General features: G+C 35.5%; 1 protein-coding gene across 6 annotated transcripts in view; it reads left to right on the forward strand.

The window, feature by feature from the left end:
- The window catches only part of pogzb (pogo transposable element derived with ZNF domain b), a 161,265-nt gene that overhangs the window by 70,782 nt on the left and 72,563 nt on the right, over positions 1 to 17,920 (forward strand). The window contains exons 5-9 of one of the 6 annotated variants that reach the window (XM_028793933.2): positions 537 to 645; positions 4,162 to 4,446; positions 9,882 to 9,977; positions 15,924 to 16,121; positions 17,787 to 17,884. In XM_028793933.2, the coding sequence (XP_028649766.2) occupies positions 537 to 645; positions 4,162 to 4,446; positions 9,882 to 9,977; positions 15,924 to 16,121; positions 17,787 to 17,884 (786 nt within the window). The remainder of the gene's footprint in view (positions 1 to 536; positions 646 to 4,161; positions 4,447 to 9,881; positions 9,978 to 15,923; positions 16,122 to 17,786; positions 17,885 to 17,920) is intronic. The other 5 variants (XM_028793935.2, XM_028793939.2, XM_028793936.2 and 2 more) reach the window with 5 other exon arrangements.

The raw sequence follows: 17,920 nt of genomic DNA on the forward strand, positions 1-17,920 counted from the left end.
GGCATTCTACCCAACATAAATTTTCTTAAAGCAATCCTCTTTTTCAGGCTTCACATGAATTTGATGAAGTTGGTTTCTTGGTCACTGAACAACAAAGAGCAAACCAAGATAAATGTCTTGAGGTTTAAATAAGACTGGTAGCTCCAAGAACCTCTCTAATGATATTCTAATTCATGAATAGAATTAATTCTATTCAACTGATCTTGCACAACTCATTCTTATTTTAGATATTTCAGATAGGGATAAATTTAGGGGCACACTTTTTTTTTTTTTTAAATTTGCTTTAAATTTTAATTAAATTATGTGGTAGACTACAAAACTTAAATGTGGAGTAATGTTTGTTATATCACCATAATTTCAACATATTGTTTAAATAAAGGTCAAATTTTGATATTCCACATACTTTAATGGAAAAAGAAATTAATGGGATGTACTTACTGTATGTATATTAAGTATATGATTTCTGCTGATACTTTGTGTGAGGATGGTAACATTTTGTCTCGCTAAAGTAAGTGTATTTCCTCAATGCTTTCTAGGGTTTTCCTGTTAGAAATGTTCGGCCCATGCAGAATTCTGTAAATCCAGTTGGAATTGTGCTAAATGTCCAACAAGGTCAGACAGTGAGGCCAATCACTTTGGTGCCAGGTAAGTTAAATGTGCATCTGTTTATATAGCTTATTTAGCATAGTTACTTAGAATTATATAGTACATGTTATGAAAGCCAGATCAAAATTCATGGTTGATTGTCTGACTCTATTGGGGAATTCAGTTAAAGCTAGTTTTTATTTCTGTTACTATACCATTATGGTAAACTGCAGCTGGTTGCCATAATTTTAAATAAATAATTGCCAGTCCCGCGTCTTCAGGTTGGGGCATGGTAGTGTGGCAAGAGAGGTTCCCATGTGCAATGTGGGAGCGGACTACCCTGCACTTACTGCACAAGTGCAGGATCACCTGTGACCCTAATTGATGCCGGGAGCTGCTGATTGCCTCAGCTTAGCCACATCCCCGCTTTAAAAGGGAAGCGCGAGTGCAGGAAGGGGGAAAAGAAGAATCAAAAGGAAAAAGACAGAGGTTAAAAGATTCAGATAGAGAGAACAACAACAACAATTTATTTATATAGCACATTTTCATACAAATAATGCAGCTCAAAGTGCTTTTACATGACGAAGAAAGAGAAAAAAGACAAAATAAATACAAATTAGAATAAGGGTACACTATTTAACATAGGAAAAAAAGCAAGGTCCGATGGCCAGAGAGGACAGAAAAACAAAAAAAAAATCCAGATGGCTGGAGAAAAAAATCAAATCTGCAGGGGTTCCAGGCCACGAGACCACCCAGCCCCCTCTAGGCATTCTACTTAACATAAATGACCTCAATCGGACCTCATGGCAGAAGCGAGGAAGAGATCCGACCAGTGAGTGGATGGAAGGGAGAGAAGGGAGAAGGCCAGGAGGAAGTCCCTCGGAGCATGCGGATGGCGTTTGGGGGCTGATAGCAGCTCTATCTGGGTGACCTATGAGCTGGAGAGGCCAAAGCACTGCTTAGTCATAGCGACTTGCTGGAGAGAGGCAGCATGGCTGCAGGGGAGTGAGGCTGATAGAGGTGTTCTCCGGGTGGTGCCATGGATCACAAGGATGCAAGCCTGGTAACAGGAGTCAGAGGCTCGATGAGGTGCCCTGCGTGGAACCAGAGAGGGCTACAAGGGGCGTAAGCCTAGGAGCAGAACTGAAGGTGGGCTGATCTGCAGGTTAGGCACCTCCTTGGTTGCAAGAGCCGTGTTGGGTTTAGCACTAGAATTACCAAAGCCTTCGAAAAAACTCAAAAATCCATCCCAACTTAAATCCCTTTGCACCTCTCCATCAACGTCTTTTGTCTTGTAAATGTGTCAATAAGCAGCAAGCAGCCTGCTATCACATCCCCCCACTGACACACAGTTTTCTCAGCTCAAGTCCGTTTACCTGCGTGTCAGTTGCTTAGAGTTGTATAGAGTGAGAAGTCAAGCAAAATTGACACCTTTAATAAATACTGTATCGTTATTTGGAACACATGCATTTCACATGTGTTCCATGTCTACAACAATCTATGTAAACACATCGTTAAAACAGAAACGTTTAATATTTTAGTATTAATTGACAAAATGTAGACATGAAGTGTATAATGTGTGAAGCCTGAAGTCCATATATCAAGTAAACGCTTTCACAAAAGGTACAAATATAACAGGACAAGTGCGATTCTATTCAAGAATATAACTGCAGAAAAAGAACCCACGTTAGGGTGCGACATTTATATGTCTTGGGTACGACCACTTTGGTGGTGCGATGGTAACAACTGTTGATTGGTAATCAAAACTTCACAGGTTCGACCCTGGACAACTCAGTTTTGAGAGGTGAGCTGCTCTTATTCTTACTATTTTAGAATAAAAACATACATTTGATTTGAGTCTGTAACAGCCGATTTAAATGTATGGTACTTGTAAAGGTACATCACTGTACTTTGTATATGTACACGGGAAGCTCTATTGTCTACTTGTGACCTTACACTGTAGGAAGATAAGTAAATAAAGCAAGGTAAATAGGTAAATAACATTCGATCTGGCTTTTATATACAAAGTACAGCGACAGCAGCTTCCACCTGCAGGTATAGACTTTTCAGTACGTGGGCGACTCTCCATGCTAGTGTTTAGATCTGGATAGTGTATGTGCCCAAAAAAGAAGTCTGACTGCATTCACGTACCATTTCTTACCAACTGAAGTGTCAGCGTGCACTTTTCGTGGCATTACACGTGTATTTTTTGAGCATGCTCGTGTCGATCAAACACAGGAAGCTCTGCAGTCTTCTTGTGACTTTATGGTGTGGGAAGTAAGTAAATAAATCAAGGTAAATAGGTAAATAACATTCGATCTGGCTTTTATATACAAAGTACAGTGACGGCAGCTTCCACCTGCAGCTATAGACTCTTCAGTATGTGAGCGACTCTCCATGCTAGTGTTTAGATCTGGATGGTGCATGTGCCCAAAACATTAACATTTATAGGGATAAGTGGGACTCTCCACATTCATTAGTGATTGGTGTACTTTTTCACCTTTAGATTCAGATACACATTCTCTTCACATGCGTACATGTAAGTGTTACCTAAGTGCCAGCCACTCTGTAGTATTCCACATAAAATCACATCCACTTAAGTATGTACAAGTGATGCCTACAATGACCATTACTCCTTAGTATACTACATTAGGGGATCATTATCTCAGGCAGTAACGATGTTCAGGTGCCTGAGAATTGTATTTGCATGCCAGCATTTCCTCCACTACCTATATGGCCGAAATCAGATCATACCAGAAATGAATTACAAACCTCTTATTTCAGTATTTAGCAAATTGCTTCTCAGTGCACCAAAATGTCTTCGGAGTATGCTGTTTGCTCTCTAGGATTCCAACCTCAAGGTAGTATATAAACCAGGCCCCGAGATTAATTTGAGTGATACTCTTACCAGAGCCACAGCCACCACAGTGGATACAAGTTCAAGGCAAGCATGGCACTCCGTCTGTGCATTTCATTAGGACCAATTTGATCTTGAATGCATTAATCAAGCTGATTACCTGAGTGTTGCAGATCAGCATCTTACCCAAAAAAATCTACAATTCTTATGGGCTACCCAGACCTTAAAGATAAATCCAACCTACAGTTAGAGTATATTGCCCTTACAGGGAGGAGCCAAGTGTGCAAAATGGCATGGTTTTTAAAGGTCAGAGTGATCATCCCACAAATAATGCACCCAGAGATGTTCATGCAAGCTCCATTGGTGGGGAAGCCCATTACATAGAGCCTTTGATGTTATGCCTTTGTGGTGACTAATTTTCAGCAGCACCTCTTGCATAATTTGCAATTAAATAAGGACTTTTTTTGCAGTTATGGGGAATTTAGAGAGTAAAGTGCACACCAGTATGTATGCTTGATTACTTTAATTGGTTTTGTTGGAAATGCATTTTTTTAATTGATTGATATTAAATGTTAATTTGTTAAATTAGGTTATGATTTAGGGAGAAGAGGACTTCCATATTATATTAAGCAATAATGTTTCAACCATTAATTTTAAATTATAATTGAATACGTTTATTGATTTTAGTGTCCTTAATTCTCAATCTTGTGTTTGTACAGCTCCTGGCACACAGTTCTTTAAACCAGCAGTCGGAGTTCCTCAAGTTCTGTCACAGATGACCCAAGTTAGATCTGGCGCTCCAGTCCCGGGACGCCCTCCTACAAGCACATTTACTACTGTAATACCCGCTACATTGACAATTCGAAGTACAGCCCCACCTAATACTGGACCACCAGGTACCAAAGTGACATCTACCCTGCCACCTACTACAACCACACAACTTGTCCACTCATCAGCAGTTTCTCAACCCTCACAGACAATCCCTGTCTCCAATTCCAAACTAGGTAACTAACCTTGTTTCTTGTGAAAATGTTATTTCATATTTTCATTTATTGTGTTTATGCAGAGATGCTTTGATGAAAAATGTTAAATTAATTCTGTTCTATAAAATCATTTTTTGTGTGTCTGGAATCATTACTTCCATTTAAATTTGAAACATTTTCATAAACTGATACTCAGAAAATCACCTTGAGCCTATTTTATTTTGGATTAGTACCATGCATATCATTGGTTGAAACTGTCCAGTATAAATGCTATAGTCTTGCTAGGGTCTCCTACTGCCAGTTAGTTAAAGTCTTGCATAATCTGTAAGAAACAGGAAAAAATTAAGATTAAATGCTTTTCTTGTATAAATAGTTCTTATATATATAGTGTGTTTAGCTCTGCTGTTGTAATTTAAAGGAAAAGTATTTATTTAGGGGAAACAGTGCTGAAGAAAAAAGTAAAAATATTACGGGGAAAGAAAGAATACTGGTTTTAGTGGGTTCCTAAAGCTGTTCTGACTAGGGAACAGAATGCCTATTAAGATTTGACACATTATCAGCTTGTGAAAGTGGATTTTATATTGTTGATTTTAATTAAAATAAGATGACAGTTTGTGTTCAAGACTACAACCTTATACCCTACTGATAGGTATTATACAACATTAAATAAAGATTACCCTTTGCCAGTGTGAAATCTGTAGTATTGTAAGTTCTGGCATCATACCTCTGTGATGTAACTACTAGTGTCCGATAAATACCTTTTATATTACTTAATCACTTTTATTTTATAATTTAAGGTTGCTTATTATAATTGGTTACAGAAATTGTTATATATTTACCTCTGGTAAGCAGTCAGTTAGCAGCATGATGTGATTGATTGTTCAGTGTAATTTACACAAGGGCTAATTTATTTGAACCACAATAAAAATAGTATTCAAAAAACATGTTCTAACAATCAACATTACTCACAGACACTTCATATTATAAATATTATGATAACATTGCACATTTTAAAAGAGTCATTATCACCTGCTTGCTGGAACATGTGAAGTAAGCATGGAGTACTATATGGGTACAACCTGTTTAGGTGATTAATTAAAGACAAGTCCTCTCTGAGAAAAGAAAATCAATAACAGTCTCAAACTCATGCGGCAAAAAATTATGTGGGCTGATAAAATATATACTAATATTTTTGACCATAATGCAAAATTCTTTGCTGATTACAAACTAAAACAGCTCTACGACTATCAAATTATGCAAAAATTAGAAACTAAAGCATACAAAGTTATGTTAACCTATATTCAAATATATTTAAACATGTTTTAAATGTTCAGTATTATTAAACGTGTGTTAGTACCTAATTTGCCTTTGTCCTTCAATTTTTTTAAAATTTTTGCTTTTTTGTTTGCAGTGTGACTGCAAAGCATGCAGCACTTATAACTTTTGCACTGAGAAAGTGGAACCAGGACACTATCGTATGCGTGTAATGCATATTTGAAACCCATACAAAATCACTCATGATTACTTAAACATGGGACTTGTTACTTTTGTCATCATCACCGTAACTCCTCTTCCAGCACTCCACTTTGATGTGTTCCTTTATGGTCCTTGGGTGTAAAAGACCTAAAGTTAGTGCCTATCTATGTTTCGAGGCACATGTCTCAGAATTGGAGTTAACTGAAAGTACACAGTCTTGTATTGTGATGATCATTAAGTATTTCCCCATCATATTTTTTATGTGGCAAACATTTTCATTTCAGCAACTTAAAAATCCATCTACCAAATCAAAAAATAACTAGCAGTAAAATTATAAAACAAATCGCAAGAAGCATAGGTTGTAGTTTTAAAAAAACAAATAAGCTTGTAAAAGTTAGATCAAGTGTACAGAATAGCCTGATTTAATAAATTAGTTGAGTGGGATGCTGGTTGAGTGCTGTATCAAGGGTCCAGGTCCAGGATTTTTTTCCCCAATCACAAATTCAGGAAAAATATAACACAAGCAACCCTTAATAGGTATTTCCCATTATGCCTTTGTTTTAAGAATTATGTGTCAAGCTATCAGCCTGGAAAAGGAATATATTGGTTGAGGTAGATAAGTATCCTTTCTGATATTGATAATGGTCTTTAAAATGGTAATTTTAAAGCTGTTACAAAAATACATTGAAAATCAGAACTTTGGCTGGTGTTTCCCATTATGTTTATTAAGAAAAGAAACCAGCTTTTGTTTGCTGCCTCGAATGCTTTTAAACCTGTTTTTAGTACACCTGTTAACCAAAAAGCAGAACAGCATGTTAGAAAAATTTGTACATTCTATAAATGATGATATAAACTAACAATTAAAACTAATAATTTACACAATCACTGAGTTTTTATCTGTAAACATATGCAAAATACATAAAAATACAGAATATTACAGCATAGCATGTCTGGAGTAAATTGTCTAAATTAGTTCAAGGTTAAATAAAGTACTTTTCTTATACAACTTGAATGTCAGCATTTTCATTTGAATAAGAATTTTTTTATGTAGATTCAACTTCTATACAAACTAGCTGTCACACGTGGCTCCGGCTGCGTAGTAGTGAAAAGGGACAGTGAGGAGGGCACTGTCTGGCTCCCTACTCCTGACGTAACGCTTCCCCCTCCCCTCCGCCCACAGCCTCTGTCTCGGATTAGCGCAAATATATCGCTCCTGCAAGAGAACTATGATTCTTAGCGCGATGAGAAAATTTGCAAAATCAACCAGAATGTTCAAGCAAATTATAGAAAAAAAGTCCAATCTAAATCCATTAAGTAGTTCTCTTGTGAAAAGCAGACAGACAGACGTTGGATTTAAAAAAAAAAAAATAAAAAATATTGAGATAGTGATGTTCACTCAGAGACATCATAGTTATAAGAGACACCAAAGTTTAAAACTTACTGCACAGCTGCAAACCTTCCTGGCTGAGGGTAAAAGGCCAAAATTTTCTCAAGAGCCCTTAGCAACTTAATCAAGACAACTAAGAACTCCTTTGTTGCTACCAAACACCTTCAACACAGTTCCTTAAACTATGGATCACGACCCAAAAGGGGTCATCCTATCTTTTGGCTTGCATAAGTTTGCAAGTCATGTTTGGAAACCTCACCCTCAGCCCTGATAATCGGTGGCGATTCTCCAAAACAGGTACCTCATCCCAGCACCACCCCGTACCTCCCCACTCTGACAACTGGCAGCAATTCTCCAAGGAGGACGATCAGTTGAGCATCATGGGTCTCTAAGGCGCTATGAAGGGCAAGTTTGGGTCATGAGAAAGAAAATAGTTTTAAGAGGCCTGATGAAGGCCAGGACAGGTGTTTTAGTTGCAGCTATGAACAAACAAGGATTTCATTGCCAGACTCCAAGGCACATTCACCTCTTGACCTCAATGGACCTCAAAGGTTGTCTAGATTATGCCAGGAGGAATTTAGATAGGCCTGCAGAGTTTTGGCATGCAGTTCTGTGGACTGATGAAACTAAATTGCAACTGTTTCCACACATGGGTCAGTGGAATGTCTGGAGTGAAAAAGGCCAGAATTATAACTGTAAAATTATTATTACTACAGTCAAGCATGAAGGTGGGTCATTGATGATGTGGGGTTATTTTTCTATTACATGAACTGGTAATCTTGATATTGTAACTCACATCATGGTTTCCCAGAAATACCAGGCCATTTTAAAGAGGAACATGATGCCTTCTATTGGAAAATTAAACTTTGGTGATCATTGGGCCCTAGAGCAAAACAATCAAAGCTTAGTTAAGAAATAGTTCCTGGAATGTCCTGGAGCAGCCTTCTCAGTCCCTGGATTTAAATTCCATAGAAAATCTTTGGTGGAATTTTAAGAAAAGAAGTTACAGCATGGAAGCCATCAAACATCAATGAGCTGTGGGCTTTTGCATGTGGAAAATGGACAAAGGTTTCAAAATAGAGGTGCAAGAAGCTTGTCAACACCTACCAAAAATGCTTATTAGACATTATGAAGGCTAAAGAATGTGGAGTACTAAAGTTGCAGGTTGAATAGTAGTACAAGTATGCATTTATGAAAAAAAAATTTTTTCATTTTTTATTTGAACTCAGGGCGGCACAGTGGCCCAATTGCAGCGTTGCTATTTTGCAGTAAGGAGAGCAGGATTTGTGTCGTGGGTCCTCGCTGCTTAGAGTTTGCATGTTCTCCCCATGTCTGTGTGGGTTTCCTATGGGTGCTCCAGTTTCTTCCCACTGTTTAAAGACATGCAGGTTAGCACAATTGGTGACACTAAATTGGCTCTAGTGTGTGTTTGGTGTGTGTTAACTCTGAATCTCTTTTCCAATTTTATAATGATTCTATCATGTTCAGCAGTAGTAGCACAGTATTCTTAGTTTTGCAGGTAAAAGGTCTATCTTAGTTAGCAGAAGTATTTAATTTAAAATAAAACTGAATCTGTTGCTTTGCCTGGCTCCAGATAATATAACAAGTAAAATTGTCATTTATGTTTCCTTTTTGTGCAATGTGTTTTGAAGCTGATGTTTGATGAGGTAACCTCATGTTACTGAGCAAAAGTAATCATTTTAATAATGTGCCCTTTTACCATATTGTACAATTAAAAATATTTGCACCCAAGAGTCATTACTTAAATTTACAATAAAAATGGTTTACTGATTAGATAAAACGTGTAGGAAATTATTCCAATAGCTCAGCATAAGAACAGTTTATTGGTTCTTGCAGACTTGTATCGAAGTTTCAATTAAAACCTGATGGTTGAAAATTCTAGCAGATATGCCTTGGGGCATGAAATCATACAGATGCCAAATGGTCCCGTGTAAAACATCCAGCAAAGTATTTTTAGCTGCTCCTCCTAAGAAACATTGGTCTGTTATGAGTAAGTAGCAGATGTTATTTTTACAAAATGTGCAAAACATGTTATGTCAGACAAATCAGCACATCGATATTACATTGCATACCAGAGGGTAGCAGCTAAGTATGGTCAGGCATTGTCTTTTGTGGTATAATTAACTTTAAGTGTCTTTTCCATTGTGTGAACATCACACAAAATAATTAACTTAAAGTTAACTTTGACGTTGTTACAAAAGCTTATTTATTTTTTGAAAGTTATTAGAATGTGTCTGTAATATTATTGAGAAGAGTTAAATTGAAACCAGTATAATTCAATTTTTTAAACTATTAAATTAGAAGGGGCAACCTAATGAGGTAAAATCATGCAGTGTGCTGTTTAGAATTTTTTTTTAAGTTTAATGTTTTTAACATAGTAGCTAACACTAGTTGGTAGCACCGTCCCATTATTTCCTTGAATTTCAGCATAACACAGATACAGTACTTTAGATGCAAATTTATTTTTTCCATGGAGGAACAGTAAAGCTGGAATGTTTTCTTCTTTTGCCGACATCCAAAGGCAACACGCGCACATACCAGAAATGGGATTGTTGTTTTTGTTGCCTTTCAGTTGGTTTAAAGGGACCATCAAGCAATTTGGGAAACAGACGATTCCTGATGCAGGGTGACACACTGCTGGAGATCTCAGAAAAAGACGAATCGAGAGGTAAAAGGGATTTACACACACATACATACTTCTCATTTCTAGGCTGTAATCTTAATTCATACATACTTTAGCAAGATCAGAATCACTAGAAAGGACTGGCACAAACCTTTATAAATGTGTATTTCTCTTTCCACCTCTCTCTCTCTCTGTGTGTTTGTCTCCCTCTAAGAAGATTTTTGGATTTTACTGTTCTTTGTGCATTTTATTACTTAAGTTCTTCATATATGAAATCAAGCATCTCTTAGCATTTGTTATTTGGACTGATAAAAATTCCTATTAATGTTTACCCATGGGAGTAATTGTTTACTTTCATGAAAAATCAGTAGTGCTCAAAGTTGACTCATTTTGGACAAACCTACCCTACATAGGTAATTTAAATTGTATACTGAAATAATTGGAAAAACTAACATTTTTTGTAAGATCTTCCTGAGTTCTGTAATGCCTTTTGTCACCCTTTTGCAAACTTTATATTAGTGTTTATTAGCTTTTTAAGAAAGCTATCAGGATTGAACACAAGCATGGATGTTCATTCTTTTTTGCTTTTGTGGTGTATTTCATATAATCTTTCCCTTTTTCTTGTACATTTATACTATCTTTCATGCTTGTTCTCATCTTTCATGGAAATCTGTTGACTCTTAACATGGGTTTTACTTTTTTTGTAATGTATTCCATTTTTCATAGTGGTTTACTTGTACTTTATAGTCCATCAGTGTGCATGTTTAATGTTGAACAGCTTAGAAGTGAACATTGCGTGCTTCCTTTCTTTTCAGCTCCAAATATAAGGCTAAGCACTTGCAAGCTTTTCTTTGTCCTTGCTACACTGGTTGAGAATTGCCATGGACCCTGTGATAAAATTTTATCCTGATACTTGGGTCACAATGCAAATATAAGTTCTTTATGCTGTAAAATAGTACATTGAAATTGTACATCTGTAGGCAAGAAATGTATCACTCCATTACATCTAATAAGAAAAACCCTTGACCTAATTCATCCCACGTAAATCTATTTATTTATGGAAATGGATGTCAAGTATGCCAGTCTTCACAGTAAGACTGGAATTCCTCAGTTATGGTATATAACATACACACATACTGTGATGTAAGTACATGGTCTAAATTTACATGTGTCCATGTGAGATGAGCCTTTGTTTGTGGAAGAGCTGTAATTCTTAAAATTTAGAATACTATTTGAAATTATACAAATGTATATTTTAAGTTTCTGAGGCTGCAGAAGTGTACACTGCTATAAGATAGATTTAGACCAATAACTTGCTATCTTCTCAATAAATTCCTAAATCTAAATAGACAAGCAAGACATGTTTTACACTATTCAATTCTCTCATTTTGAAGTAAATTCTAAGTTGATCAGCTGTGAGGATATCTCACAATGCTTTTGTTTTGTATGTTCACTGCTATAAGATAGATTTAGACCAATAACTTGCTATCTTCTCAATAAATTCCTAAATCTAAATAGACAAGCAAGACATGTTTTACACTATTCAATTCTCTTATATTGAAGTAAATTCTAAGTTGATCAGCTGTGAGGATATCTCACAATGCTTTTGTTTTGTACAATGCAAATGTGTGAACTATGATGAATCGTGGTTTGATTCCACAACAAAATACATGGCATAGTCAGTTGGATTTGCACTGTGGATGGGGTCAGGTATTGTGGCGGTGCTGTGCATATGGTGGAAGCTGAGTGAGATAAAGAACTGAGCTGTTCGCTTGCAGGGAAAGAAGCCTGCTTTTGACAGTCATTGTAATCTGGACTTCACAGGCTGGCAACCAGCAGTTACCACAGTGCAAATATGAGAACTGGGATGGATTGTGGTGTGATTCTTTGACAAAACAGCTGTGCATCCACTTTTTGTTTATTTATTTTAAGACCTTTTCTTTTTCTAATGATAATTCTTTGTAGCTTTCATTGAAATAAACTCTTCCAAACAGGATGAGACCCGGCAGCATATCAGATAGAGGTTACAGAAATTGCACCCCAAGTGTGCGGAGTGACTTTTCTTACTTTTCCACTTTCTGTTTGATTATCTGTGTTTATGAATTCTAAATGCAATTTAAATCAGCATTCATGATGATGTCAGGTAGATTTGGAGATAGAGCCCCAATTTGTTGTCTGTTGTAATTCATTGACTTTAATGTAAGAGTGCTTGTTAAGTTACATGTTTTATACTAAACTGTTTCTTCTCATTAACATTGTGAAGAGCAGAATTACTCCTAAACTCATTTTAAACATACTCTATGGAGAATTTGATATAAAAATCTCTTGTCTTGTTGCTAACATATTATGTACATGGTCTTTACAGTTTGTCATACCTATACCACTAAAATGAATTTCTGTTCCGCAAAAAACTTGGCAGCAGTGCTACAATTCCCATATGTGAGCATTGCTGCAAAAATTCCTATAGCTGTACATTGGGCAGAAAAGGAGAAAAAATGCCAGTACATGTTCTCAGCATAGCATGATATATTTTGACGAAAAATATGTCAGTATTCTACTGTGTCAATTTTCCAACTCTGTTGGATCCCATGATAAATATTAAACTGTTAGCTTTCAGTTTGCTTTTTATTGTAAAAATTACATTCCAATTGTGAACTTTTAGTATGTACAGTATACATGTACATGTTAGATTAGTTCCATATTTCCATCTTTTCCATGCATGAATGTTCTGCCTCACTCTTCTCTTCTAATTGGCAGGTAATTTTCCTTATTGTTACTTGTGCTTTTGCAGCACTCACTTTACATGTGTAAGTGAGTTGTGAATTTGTTTATTCTTTCACTGGCAGTAATTAGGTGTATGCTTTTGAGTTTATGATGAAATATTATATATGAATTATATCTAGACACAAGCCAATGGTGACCAATGCTGCACAATAGCAAATGATCAGTTATCCAATTTCTTGATAACAACACAAAAGCACATTGTTAAATACATTTTTTTCAAAGCATTTATTTAGAAATATTTAGAAAAAAATGTATGCCTTTGCATATTGTAAGCAAATGTTTAAAAAACTGACATGTGTATTATGCAATACAAGCAACATGAGAATTTATTTTATCCTGGATTTTCTTAGATTTGCTCTACCTGATATGCTGTTGTACAGCATTGGTCACTGTAGGCTTGCATTGTATCAAACTTTTATTTTTGTTTTCCATGAAAACGAGAGGTTAAACATTTTTCTTGGTCTTTAGTGACACATGGGGCAAGCAACATATTAACAAAAATCATTATTGGGTGGAGTATTTCTTTAAGCTTTACAGATTCACATTTTTCAAACTCTATATTTCATAAACCTCTCTTCAGGAATAAGTGTAATGGCTTGTTTTTGGAGTTTGTTTTTCACTGTTATGTCTTCTTTATAACATGAAGACCAATACTGTGCATAGTATTTAAGATGTATTATACAGCTTAAGCACACTCTCTTTTAACTGGTACTGCATACAGTGTGAACATAACCAACATTGTATTGGCCTTTTTAATTGATTCTGTACAATGTGATTGTGGTCATTTGAAACGTTTTGACTCTGAATCCTTTCTTATAGCATATACTGTGAAGTTCCAGATGACTGTTTTGTGTAATGATACTAATACTTAACACTAAACTTTATTTGGAACATATATTCCATTATGTGGAATTGTGATTTTTTTTTTTTTTTTTTTTAGGGATTTTCTGATACTTGCTAATCCATCTGTTATAGTGTAATTTACAGATTTATCATGGTAGCCACATTACTGTCATTATTATTTATTTCTTCAAAAAGACCACCAAGGCTGCTTGAAACCTTTACTTATTTAGAGAAGGTTCCTTGTAATGTAGCATGTTGTTTTCTTGCCTCATAGTAATTTTGTATGTATCTACCAACAGCTTCTTCAATCATTGCTTTCCTTATTGTGATGACTGTCATCTCATGTTTTAACTTTTAAAAAGACTTGCATTTGTCATTTACATTGTTCTTGATTGAATATTATTAAATTATTTGGTATGAATTATTTGTTTTTAGCTTTAATCTAGTTGCATATGGATGTGCTCTATTTTATTTGAAACCCTCCCCTTAATTAAATTTTTAAGAAGGTATTCGTAGTTGATGATATTTTTAATGATTTGACAGCCTTAATATAAAATTTTTTCCATGCTTCTGAACTTATTTATTTTAATTTTATGGGACAATATAAAATGTTAAGTGAATAGTATACTAATTAACTTATTCTTCACTCAATTATCCCCAAAATAACGTTTTCAAACACACTTAATCAAGTTCAGGGTCATGAGGGGCTACATTGTATCTCAATAGCATCAGGCACAAGGCAGGACACAACTTTGTTTGGTAGTGCCAGTTTATTACAGGTACACATGTACTTACTGTAGGTCTGTATCCAATGCACACTCACACTGAGGCGATTTAGAATCTCTAGTTAACCTAGTATGCCTGTCTTTCAGAATTGGGTGACCTCAGATTAAAACACATGCAGACACAGGGAAAACATACAAACTCCATGCAGACAGGGACCAAGCATGGTGTTTGATTCCAGTACCCTAGATTTGTGAGGCAGGGCGCTAACTGCTGTGCGACCATGCTGCCCTCAAACATGCATGTTTCAGAATAATTAACAGAAAATAATGTAGGTTTAGAATGATTTAATCTAACCAAGTCGAAGGGGGACTTAAGTACAAGCTTTTGTTGGATTCTTGGGGTCTCAGGGTTTGTATTTAAGTTGCACTAAATTCTAAACACTAATGTGCAAACTGCTACCTTGCGCCGTGCTTCCAATTTGTTTTGTATATTGTATTATCTCATTTGCTTCTTTGTGTTATGAATAGTACTGTGTGATTGTTACTAAATAAACAAAAATGGCAGCCTCTTCAGGGATAATTGCTGCTGTAAGTTTCCTGGTGGATTTCTGCAGACAAAATCATGCTGTCTTAGTTTATGCGTTTAAAGTTCACGTTGGAAAAACAATCACATCTAAAGAGAAGCCTATAATTAGTATGTCACAATTGTGTATACCAAGACAGATGGCTTATTCATATATGTTGAGCTAAAGAAACTTTCTTTACCTTATGCTTTATTTATTCACCCTAATGAAATCTTGTTTTAGAGGTATTCTGTTAAATGTGGAACTAAATACAGAATACTGACAAACCATACCATACATCCTTAGGCCCGGAAAGCTGACCAAAAACAACAAAGTTTCAGGAGATGTAATAAGTGGTATATACTTGGCCATACAGTATTAAAAAAATTAAACTTGTGAATTTCTAGATTATAGGGTTTAAAGATTAACAATACTTTTTTGATCAAGTTTTTAAAATATAAAAATATTTGAATCAGGTTTAAAAAGTCAAAATTATCATGACATATTTATCAGAGATAAAGTTATGTTTTTACAAATGTTTTGTTAATGTCCAAAATGGGTTAACTTTCTGCACCAATGTTTTCTAAAGGTCATGTCTTTTAAGTCTAGAAATCACAACCTTAATTTTTAATATAAGCAAATGTTTGGGGGGGTTTAAGAAATTCAAAAGGCATGGGTTTAAATACCCTTGTCACTGGCAGCAGTTTTCCTTGAAATGATTCTGCATTTAGGCCCATGCTTTTTTCATATTTTTTTTTAACAATTACAATTGCAAAGTCATTAAGTATGCCGGGTTATTGTTTATATATAGGTTTGTGTCACATACATGCTGTAGGTTTAATTGTTACTGAAAAAGGTCAGTTTTGGTAGAATGACTTCTTTTATTGGTAATTTACAGCTCTCTAATATGGTTACAGTTGTTTTTCACTTTGTTCATTGACATTGTTAAAGAGAGAGGTAAATCTTTTGTGACAGCAAACATAACTAAAAGAATAGTTCCTATATGAATAAAAAAGGGCAGGCATGTTTTTTTCTGCCCCTTGAGAAAATTTGGCTTTTTTGTTGTTTCCTTCTAGTTAATGTATGTAATTTTGTGACAGTGAAGAGAGGAGAGCACAACCCTGAAGTTCAAAAGCTTGTGAACTTGGTGAACACCGTTAGCCCAACAGCTGCAGGTAGCCAGCCCCCTGCACAGATTGTTATGGCTGGCAGCAAGACCCCTGGGAATGGTCTCAGCACAGTAAGCAGCAGCTCAGAGTCTATGGAAGTAAAAGGTCGGTGCAGAAAATTTACTGTATCTGTATTTGTGAGTATAGCATGGCAGCACAGCAAAATACGCTCCTCCTTTACACTGTTTAGATGCTGGCTTGGTTCCAATCAGGATGTGTTGTGTGTGGAGTTGGCATGTTATCCCTGTTTTAACGTGAGTTTTGTTCAGATACCACAGTTTTCTTCCCCATGATTCAAATACACTTACCTAACCTGGTTCATAATTTTATGTGAGTATAGAGTGTACCTGTAAATGTTACCAGGAAACTTCATGCTATTCAAGCTGACATCCTAGGCAGCCCAATATCACCACCACCACCAACAGCAGCTCAATCCATCTTAAAATCCTGTTCAAATATCGGTTAATCCATGAATCTGAAGTCAGAAAAGTATACAAGAAGGAACACAAAAAAAGATAATGCAAAGATAATTGATTCTATCCAAGCCCTGTGATAAATCTTCTTTTATTTAGGATACAAAGTAGTGAAACAGAAAAAGTTAAAGTTGTAATTGCTTTAGCTCTGTATAAGCAGAACATTACATTTCTTGCTATCCCTAAAATCTTTGCTGGAAAGCCTGCTTGCGAGGAGTATTGCACAGTCTAGTCAAGGTCAATTGGAAAGTCTTGATTTTATGTTTATTTCTGTATTTATATGTTCAGATAAAGTATAGACTTCAAGCAAGTGATTAATTACAAAAAAATGTGCATGACAACATGACAAGTAAAAGTGAGAAAGTATAACTTTGCCAAAAAAAAACCTTTTGTAAGTCTAAGAGGAGACAGCATAAAAGCATAGAAAGTGATCTGTATTACCTGGAGTAGCAGAACCACCTCACCAAACTGAGTGCCAGAACCACCTAACAGACCAAATGCCTATTGCTGTTCTGTTTTGCCCCAACTTATTTATCTGGGGAAAGAATAGAATAACCTGGGTTGGGCACAGATGTCCTATACCTAAAACCCTGTTTAGACTATGTGCAATATAGTGGGCTTCATGTCCATGATTTCCTCTTGACTTGTGTTTGATGCTGCTGAACAAGTCTCTGGCTTTCCTTTATAGATTAATTGGGTATAAAAAATAGGTGAATGTTCTGTATTTGTTTAAATTGATTATTAGATGTAATAAAAAGTACTAGAAAATGAGGCTCACAGGGTAATATCAAGATCAAAGGTTACAGTATCAAGAACTTAAGAGCTTAGTAACTATTGTTATTGTTTAAATTTATAATCTCTGATTAAAGCAGGTTTGTGGATTTAATTTAGTTTTTTGAAGAAAATTATTCGTTTTAGTTTTGTAAAAATACGCTAGTATTAGTTTTAGGGTGCATTGTGGAATAAATTATTTAAATGCACTAAATTCATTTTACAAATGCTTTTTTGAAAAAGCCGTTTAATTATATTGCTTTAATAGTAGCAAAATAATAATAGTGTTTATGGGAAAGACTTGTTTTTTTTTTCTTTTTTCATTTTTTTTTATCAGCCTTTCCTCTTGATTGTTTGTTGTTCAAGGATTGGGAAATGTTAGAATTAAAGGAAAATTGAAGGAATTTGTGAATGTCCGCAGAATTATCAGTTTTTGTTAAATCACTCTTTTGTATTTAACTGTTTTTAATTTGTCATGTAAGTTTGTGTCTTTTCTATTCAATTAACATGTTGTTTTTCAATTAAGCTACAGTGGGATCCACAGCCAACTTGCCTCAATCAAAGATATGTCCTCGATGTGGTGCCCAGTTTCGCATGGTTGAAGCTCTCAGAGGTCATATGTGTGTAAGTAAAATTCTTTGGAGTACTACTGTTTTAGAT

The sequence above is a fragment of the Erpetoichthys calabaricus genome, chromosome 2, assembly GCF_900747795.2.
Source record: "Erpetoichthys calabaricus chromosome 2, fErpCal1.3, whole genome shotgun sequence".
Classification (NCBI taxonomy): Eukaryota; Metazoa; Chordata; class Cladistia; order Polypteriformes; family Polypteridae; genus Erpetoichthys; species Erpetoichthys calabaricus.